The sequence below is a fragment of the Apteryx mantelli genome, unplaced genomic scaffold, assembly GCF_036417845.1.
Source record: "Apteryx mantelli isolate bAptMan1 unplaced genomic scaffold, bAptMan1.hap1 HAP1_SCAFFOLD_20, whole genome shotgun sequence".
NCBI lineage: Eukaryota > Metazoa > Chordata > Aves > Apterygiformes > Apterygidae > Apteryx > Apteryx mantelli.
The window spans coordinates 734,833-744,134 of record NW_027118553.1 but is presented as its reverse complement, the minus strand read 5'-3'; the positions used below and the strand labels follow the sequence as shown (position 1 = coordinate 744,134).

Sequence of the window (9,302 nt, the reverse complement as noted above, 5' to 3'; positions counted from 1 at the left end):
GGGCAGATCTCAACAATTTGGCTCCAAGGAGACTCTGGGGGACTGTGTGAAAGGCCTTGCTAAAGGGAAGGTTCACAAAATCCCCTGCTTTCCCCTTGTGCACAAAGCCATTCAGCTGGTTGTAGAAGGCAATCAGGTTGGTCAGGCATGGTTTCCATTTCCCCTTGCTCAACCGATGCTGCCTCTTCCAGTCCTTGTCCTTCATAGGCTTGGAGATGGTTTCCAGGAGGATTTGCTCCATCACCTTCCCAGGGACTGAGATGAAGAGGAGCAGCCTGTCGTTGTCCAAATCCTCCCTCTTGCCCTTCTACAAAGTGGGTGCAATGTCTGCCTTTTCCTAGCTATCAGGAACCTCCCTGATTACCCTGACCATTAAAAGATGATCAACAGCAGCATTGCACTGACTCCGGACACCTCTCCCTGCACCCTGGGGTGCTCCCCATCTGGTCCCATGGACTTGTGTGTGCCCAGTTGACAAAAGTCCTCCCCAGCTGCATCTTCCTCTACCATGGGTGAGGCTTTGCTAACACAGATGCTGCCAAAGGACTCAGGGGCCATGGAGGCCTGGCAGTAGACAAGACCAGTAAAAGACAAGGTAAAAGAGGCAGTGACCTCCTCAGCCTTTCCCCTGTCTTTGTCATTACCTCCCCTGCCCCACTGAGCAGGGAGACCACACTTTCCTTGGCTGCCTGCCTTGTGCTGCCCATGTGCTTACAGAAGCCCTTCTGGTTGCCCTCCCCATCCCTTCATAGCTCCAGCTGCAGCTGCACCTGAGCTTTTGCTTGCCTAACTCCATCCCTTCCACCACACGCAATGGCTGTGTCTTCTTCCTGGATAGCCCATTCCCCTTCCAACCCTCTGTGCACTTCCTTCTGCCTTTTCAAGTCCTAAATCACAAAGTCCCTGCTCATCCGTGTCAGCCCCAGGCCAGGTCCTGATGGACTTTCCTGCAGACTTTCCTGTGTTCTTGTGCTTCAAGGACAGTGGTCCTGAAGATCCAAGAGAATTCCATGGCTCCTCTACCCTCCAGGGTAGTCACCTGTGGGTTCCCAACAAGCAGATCCTGAACAAGATGAAATCCTCTCTGCTGCAGTCCAGGGCAGTGACGCTGTTGTTCCTCTTACCTCTCCACCATCTAAAGGTCATTGCAGTGACAGCCAACCTTCACATTCATATCCCCATCCAGCATGAGCTTCAGGCAAGAAAGAAAGAGCAGCATGGCACCATCTACCTAGAGGTGCAACTACAGAGGTAGAGAACTCACCCTGCAGAAAAGCCTGAATTTCTCCCCTCACCACTGAGGGGATCCAGGCAATGGACTTCTCTGTGGTTAAAGGTGGATGCAAAGAACTTTAGAGGTAACGTAGATATGCCTGAGGCAGTGCCTCCCAGGCTGCTCTTACAGTCAACAAGGAAGGAGGAGGAGGTGGTCACCTGCCTTCTTTTAAATGGTCACATAAAGCAGAAATGGTTCCTGTCCCATTTGCTCTGTGCTTGAAATGTGGCCTGAGATCATAGGCTTTTAGGATAATTCAGGTTGAAGGGACCACAGGAGGCCTGTAGCGCAACCAGCTGCTCAAAGCAGGGTCAGAAACCAAAAAAATGTCCCTGCCAAAGGATTTCTGGGGTGACAGAGCAGGAGAAGACAGTAGAGGATTGGCAGGGTCCCATGGACAAAAGGGTTTCCTTTTCCCCTTTCTCCAGAGAATTAAATCCTCAGCTCTCCAGAGAGAACAACCTGGGACACTAACTTTGCCACTAACATGGAGGCGGAGAAGTTCCTGAGTCCCTTACAGACAGAGGCTGGTCCAAAGGCCACCACCCCAGTGGCACCAGACCCCCAGGCAAGCCTGCCTTGTTGCTGGGCACCCTCCAGCCCCCAGGCAGGGAGTCTGCAGGGAACAGAGTGGGGTGTGCAGCCTGCAGCCCTGGCCACCCAGCAGGTGTGGTGGGACCCTGCTCCCGTACATGAGACTGGGCTCTCCAGCATTTCCCCAGGGTGAAGCCTGCGTCCCCTCTGGCTGGGAATACAGCCCGGCAGGGAGGGTCAACATGGGAAACACGATCTCTGTTCTGGGGTGTGAAGAGAGAGGGGAGGGCAGAGGGGGATCTGCTCATGCCCCAGGCACTGATTCCCTCCCTGCAGCCACTACAGCCCTGCTGATGCCCTGTAACCCAGGAGCCCAGGAGGTGGGACTCCGGTCAGCTCTGGCTCCAAAGATTTCTCAGCCCTTCAGGCCCAGGAGGCAAAGCACCGGTCTGGGGACACCCCAGCAGTCAAAGGGCCTGAATGCCTGGTGTGTTTCTGAGAACTTTTCTGCAGTCTCCCGGCACTGGTTTGACTCCTGTTGTCCATGGAGCAGAGACTCCTTTGGAGGATGAACTCACTCAGTGTGCAACTCTGAGGTCAGGGTTGACCAGGCAGTACAAATGCCAGCAAGGCCTCAACCCCACAGCAGTGTTCCCTGCCCAGGACTCCACTTTCCAGCCCCTTCCTCCTAGAGGATTTGGGTTGTGAGGGACTGCTGGAGACCTGCAGGACCACGATCAGCTCTGAGCTGGGCTAACTTAACAGTCAGATCAGGTTGGTAAGTGCTTTCTCCAGGTGTGTTTTTAAATATCTCCTGGCCCCTGCCCCAGTGCTGCTCATCCACCATGGTTATTTATTTGTTTTTTTTTTCCTTAAACTCCTTTGAAATTTCCCTTACTGCATCTTCTCCTTGTTGTCTCTTGTCATTTCCTCCCCTTGGCCCCCAGCCTGACCATCCCGTCTACTTTGACCGAGGACAATCACAGCCTCACCTCCAAGCACAGCCGTACTGAGATCTCCTGGGAACACACAGGCAGGCCGTGGTGGCCAGCTCCAAGCAGAGCTATGCACTGTGGGTCCCTACATGGTCTCAGAGGAGAGCGTATGGAGACATAACATGACCCAGGGAAGAGCTTCTGGGAAGAGTCGGGGGCAGCACGGGTGAGAAGCTAAGCTTCAGCAGCTCCTCTCCACACCCAGGCAGGGAGTGACACCCAATGGTGCTCCTGAGAGAGGACAGTGACACAGGATGGTGAGCACTGTGAGCTGCAGTGCTTGACACCGACCATCTGTCCTGGTGTGGGGGTCCTGGCAGGCGGTGCTGGTGGCTGCAGCTCCCGAGAAACCCTCGACCCCACTAGCAGCAGTGAGTCCCCTCCAGGACCGTCAGGAGCTTCTGGAGTGTCGAGACTTTCATCTGCACCCCAACCCTGCGCTGACCCAGCCCTGCTGCCCTGCACATGGCTCCACGGCCCCACTGTGCAGGCACTGCACAGGACAGGGTGCCTTCAGGGGTGGGGAACCCCCCCCCCCCAGGATGGTCACCATGACAGTCCTCAGTGTCCCGTCCCCCATGGCCCTCCTGCCCGGAAGCTTCCCACCAGTCCTCAGCCCCTGCCCAGCCCTCATCCTGGCCTCCTGGGGTTTGCAGAAGGCCATGCTCTGGGGTCTGCTGAGGTCTGGGCCCAGGGAGAGAGGCCAGGCAGGATGGCCATCCCCCCCATACAGGTGCTGAGCCCAGCAGGCAGACGGAGATGGTCACAATCCAAGATCACCCCTCACCTGCACCATGGGGAACGGCCAGTGCTGGAAATGGCTGGTATGAGGGGTTGCATCTGGGAGGAGTTTCCTGTGACACTTTCTCCTTTGGGTTCATGCAACAAGAAGCTGGGCTGGATCTGTGTTCTGACAGACCCTGCCTGAGGGCCCCCATGGGAAGAGGATGGTCTACAGGACCAGTAGATGGTCCCAGGACCTCCTCTGCATGCTCCCTGCCAGCCCTGCAGAGGACCCTAGAACGGGCTTGTCCTCTCAGGGCTCACAGTTGGACACTTAGGTCTCCAGCTGGGTACGGAGCCTTGTTTGGGGGTGACTTTTGGGGTAATGGCCAGCATGCAGGGTGGTGGAGACAGTCTGAAGGAGATGTGCTGGGGACAGGGCCTGAGGGACAGCAGCAAACTGATATGGCTCCTGGGTCATGCTTCCTTCAACACAAGCTCCCACAAGGGCTCCCAGCCTTCTTTTTGGTGCCAGTTGTCAGGAGGGACGATGGCACTATGAGCTGGGAGGGTGGGGAAGCCCAGTTCCACTTCCTTCTCAACTCTCCCTATCCCTCCTCTGATCTCATTGACCATTCACACACCCCCTCCCCTGTTCTGCCGCAGGGCCCCAAGCTGATGGTGCTGCTCAGCACAGCAAGTGGGCTGTGGGGCCACAGGGCCACGGGGTCACTCTGCACTGGCCATGCTGGTCAGGGTGGGAAGCAGACCCAACCAAATGGGGATCACAGCCTCTAATCCCTCCAGGGACTGCGGATGTGGCAGGTGCTTGGAGGGACTATGGAGCATTTCCAAGGGTACTAGTTGAGTCCAGGTGCGCCTCTACATCTTGCCCCTGGTATCACACTGACGACATGAATCGCTCTCCAGTCTCCCTTCCCCATGACAGATGGGTCCCCACTGCCTCTGCTGGGATTGCAGAGTCCTGCTTTTCCCATGGATACCTGGGTTAAGTGCTTTAAGTTTAAGTGCCTCCACCTTGGAGGACCTCTCCCTTTGTGACACTCCACTCACTTCCCACTCCAGGTACACGCTGCCCCGGGAGATGCCCTGTGCTCTCCTGGCACCTCCAGATTCCCCTCCAGAAGGATGGACATCCGACACTAGGCCTTAACATGTCAGACAGCTGTGAGCATGTAAATCTGTGACCGTTCATCCCCTCCACTATCACCGGACACTGATGGATGAGTCCTAAATCCAGCCCTTGGTCTCTAAGAGATCATGACACTATTATGAACTTTTTGTTCCTGAACACTTGGAGAACCCTGTGCAACAGGCCCTTCTGGGGTGCAATTCCTTGGGGCTATTTTTGACAGCAGCTTTGGAGGAAAAGCCCAACCTTCAGGCATTGCACCAGGAAGAACCATCTTTATTACAGAGACACCGTGAGGGAGTCAGCTCTGACCCCATGTTGGACACAATTTTATATGGGCACCAGGTGAGACAGAGCAGCCCCAGTAAAAGTGGAATGAATGCAAGCATTTGTGCAGCAACATGATAACAAACAATAATAATAATAGTAATAATAATAAAAATAAAGTGAACAAACAACACTCAGTCCTGGTACGGGACACAGCGGGAGTCATTTGTGGAGAGAAATGGCAATGTTACCACTGCTGAAAAATGTCCATGAAATCACTTTCCTCACAGCATCTTTGAGCTCCTTGTTCCTCATGCTGTAGATGAGGGGGTTCACTGTTGGAGGCACCACCGCGTACAGAACAGTCACCACCAGATCCAGAGCTGGGGAGGAGATGGAGGGGGGCTTCAGGTAGGCAAATGTGCCAGTGCTGATGAACAGGGAGACCACGACCAGGTGAGGCAGGCACATGGAAAAGGCTTTGTGCCGTCCCTGCTCAGAGGGGATCCTCAGCACAGCAGTGAAGATCTGCACGTAGGACAGCACAATGAAAACAAAACACCCAAAGAATAAACAGGCATTAACCGCAATAAGCCCAACTTCCCTGAGGTAGGAGTCAGAGCAGGAGAGCTTGAGGATCTGGGGAACTTCACAGAAGAACTGGTCGATGACATTGCTTTGGCAGAGTGGTATTGAAAATGTGTTCCCAGTGTGCAGGAGACCATTGAGAAAACCACTGGCCCAGGCAGCTGCTGCCATTTTGACACAAGCTCTGCTGCCCATGATGTTTCCATAGTGCAAAGGTTTGCAGATGGCAACGTAGCGGTCATAGGCCATGACAGTGAGGAGAGCATACTCTCCTCCTAACAAGAAGAAAATGAGGAAGACCTGTGCAGCACATCCCAAGTAGGAAATGGCCCTGGTGTTCCAGAGGGAATTGGCCATGGTTTTGGGGACCGTGGTGGAGATGGAGCCAAGGTCAAGGAGGGAGAGGTTGAGGAGGAAGAAGTACATGGGAGTGTGTAGGTGGTGGTCGCAGGCTACAGCTGTGATGATGAGGCCATTGCCCAGGAGGGCAGCCAGGTAGATGCCCAGGAAGAGCGAGAAGTGCAAGAGCTGAAGTTCCCGTGTGTCTGCAAATGCCAGGAGAAGGAACTCATTGAGGGAGCTGTTGTTGGACATTTTGCTATCTCTGGGCATGGGGGACTGTTCAAAGAAGAAAAGACATTAAAAGTTAGGAGAGACTTTTCAAGAAAAAAAAAAAAAGTCTTGCAGTTCTACAACCCCCCCCACATTGCCTCTCTCTTTACGGAGAGGATCTTTGTGCAGCTCCCTTGCTTAAACTCCAGGTTGTGCTCACTGAGCGTGCTGTGGGGAGCAGGGATCTCTGCTCATGGGCTCCAGAGGAGCCTGTTCTGCTGTACAGTAGTGGGAATGGGGCAACAGGGGTCACTAGCTCTGATATCCACAATTTCTGTCAGGTGAAATCCACCCGTCATGTAGAATGGCTTTTCAGCATCTTCACTCTGAACTGTAAAGAATGAGGGTTGATAAACAGAGTTTTAGGGATTTTTTAATATTTTTTATTTTCTTTGGGATGTCCTTGTTACCCCTGGGGAGTATTCCTTGAAGGCAGAAATCCTTGGCACTTCTGCAGTGAGTCCTGAGAAAAAGGGATTCACTGTCCATTGGTGAAGAGTGAGTCTATTAGTTTTGTTCCCAGCTGTCCAGTGCTTCCACCACTTTGAGCTGGAGGATGATCACTCCCATACACTGCCCTGAGAAGAAACCAGCCCCTGCTGAGAGCAGACGAGTCCAGTTTCAAAGTGCAGCTCTCCAACCTTCTCTGCCTTTCTCAGGGCACCAGAGGGAGGTCTCCACACTCCCCTTCTACCAAGGACACACAGGGCTCTTTTCAGATGCCCATTTACAGCCTCCCACCATCAGCTCCATACTCTCATCATCTCTGCACCTTCTTCATTTGTCTCTCAGATATCACAGACATGCTATGAGACAACTGTGCCTTTCTAGAGGGCAGGTGGAAGCCTGGCAGGACACCACAGGGAAGCAGTCAAAGGACCGTTAGGACTGAAAAGAGTGTCTCCTTAAGGGAGAGTCAGCTCACTTCCCAACCCCAGAGCTACATAGATCAGAAGGGCCTGGGGCAACCTCATTCCCATGCAGACCCTTCTGTCATGCAATTTGCAGCATCGATGACTGAACCCCATCCCTGAGAGCTTGAGAGCAAGAACAGGAGCAGCGTGGATAGGAAGCGAAACAAGGAGCAACCCCATGATCTTGCTGCCAAGAGAGGCAAGGAAGAAGAGAGACAGATGGGAAGTCAGGAAAGCCTTACCCAGCTGGGCATGCCACCTCGCAGATGGCAACATCGCAGGGCAGTCACTCTCAGTCCCTTTGTCAGGCAGCATGAAATGGGCCCGTGGCAGGAGACAGGCCCCTCTCCTCTGCCACAGGTCTGGCTGCAGAGGAGGCGGCTCATGCACTGGACTCCATGGCTGTCAGGGCAGAGGCTCTGCTGGGTCGGAGACGAGACACAGGGGGCTTGCTCAGAGGAAGGTGTCGGCATCAAAAGTACTGACCATGACTTGCCTAAATCCATTCTACCATGATGATTCTGTTAGCAGTTCCCTCTCCTTCCCTGCCCATCTCTGCTGCCTGGATCTGTCCCTGCTGGCAGCTCTTTCTGTGTCCCAACATCTTTTCCTGGTCAGTGCTCAGAGACCCCTTCTCACCCTCTGTGTGCTCAGTTCTGCCCTACAGAAACCTCCTGGGATGGGGCACTGGCCAGAGGCATCTCTGTGCATGCAGGTCCTTAAGGAGCAGGTCACATAAACTCCTGTGAGGCCACAAAGGTGATGCTAATGCTGTCTGTAGGCTAAGGTGAGGATGAAGCAGCTTGCTGAGGGTTCTCACAGACCTATTAGGGTCTGAGAGTGAAGGTTTCGGAGTCCCAGTTCCTTGCCAAACCAGAAAACTCTTACTTTTTTTCTCCCTGCCAAAATTAGGGAGAAAAATGAAAGCACTGACACATAAAGCTCCTTCCCTTTGAAGTAGCCCTTCTCTTGATATTCCTCATGAAAAGACTCCTCAGACAAGCTAGAGCTGTGAGCAGCCTTGATCCATGCAGCATCCTCTCTTTGGGAGAATGGACCGGCCCTGCTGGGGGTCGTTCCTCTCACCCTGAGCTGTGTCCTGCAGTGCTGTAGGGAGTTCCCCAGGCAGGCTGAGTGCTGACCCTCACAGGTGGCAGAGTCACTGCTCTGAACTTCTCCGAACTGCAGCCCTGCACAGACCTGAGTGCACACCCAGGCTTCACCCCCATGCAGCTGCCCCTGGGAGAAGGTAGCAGCATGCCCTGTCCCTGTGATGGTGTGATAGAGCAGGGGATCCCTGCTCTAAAGCATCTCTTCCTCCTATGCACTAGAAGAACAGGGAGAGCAATTCTTAAAAAGCCTATCAGTCATGGGATGGGCTGGGCTCAGAAGTCCCCTCCAGGCACCTTAGCAGCATTACCCTGCAGCCAGAGACTTACCGTGACAAGGGCTATGAAGATTTCTCCCACAATGAGCTCTCCTCTGGCCTCCCACTCCACACTGCCTTTCACTTCTCTCTGTCTTCTCTCATCTTATGTCAGCAAGAGCGGGCAGTGCTCAGAGCCCTGCTGCTCTTGGCAGAGGAGCTGCTCCTGCCCACAGCTGTCTCTCGGCAGTGCTGACAGGTTGCCATGAGCTCCCTCTGTCCCAGGAGCCTGGCCCCACTCAGAAGCAGGGACCCAGCTGAAGGCATGAATTTCTCTGTCCCTTGTGCTCCCTCCTCCTGGGAAATGTTCCCTGAAGTAGACTAAAATAATCACCAATGGTCCCTCTCTAAGCACTGAAGGAAGACTGATTCTGGCAGTACAATTAGTCTCATCAGAGGATGGTTATCTGCAAGAGATGGAAACGTCTTACTCTGGAGCTCCCTATTCCCATCTCTTAACTAGGCAGGACACCTAGACAGGGACAAGACGGGAGTTCATTTACTCATGGTTCAGGTATTGATTCTGATGAGTCCATTGAAGCCTCTTACACCAGGTTAGAAGCCCCTGGGCTGGAGTGGGATTCAGATCCCTCCCGTGAACTCCACAAACACACAGGAGCTGAGAATCCCCTTGTCCAAACCAAAGTGAGCACAACATTGGTGTCTGCATGGGAGCTCCTTGTCTAAGCTCCCATTGTAATCACTGGAGATGGAGGGTGGAATTATCCCCCTCAACTTAGCACTGGTGTGGCCACATCCAGAAGAGTGTGTTCTAGTGTGGGCTGTCCAGTGCTGGAGCAACGGGGAGCACCTG

General features: G+C 53.8%; 1 protein-coding gene across 1 annotated transcript; it reads right to left on the bottom strand.

Moving 5' to 3' along the window:
- Positions 1–4,799: 4,799 nt before the first annotated feature.
- Positions 4,800–6,112, bottom strand: LOC136995960 (olfactory receptor 14A16-like; the record flags this gene model as incomplete). The annotated part of the gene is made up of 2 exons (XM_067316956.1): positions 4,800–4,955; positions 5,228–6,112. Coding segments are annotated over 2 exons (1,041 nt in total), but the record flags the coding sequence as incomplete, so codon positions are not given.
- Positions 6,113–9,302: the final 3,190 nt, after the last annotated feature.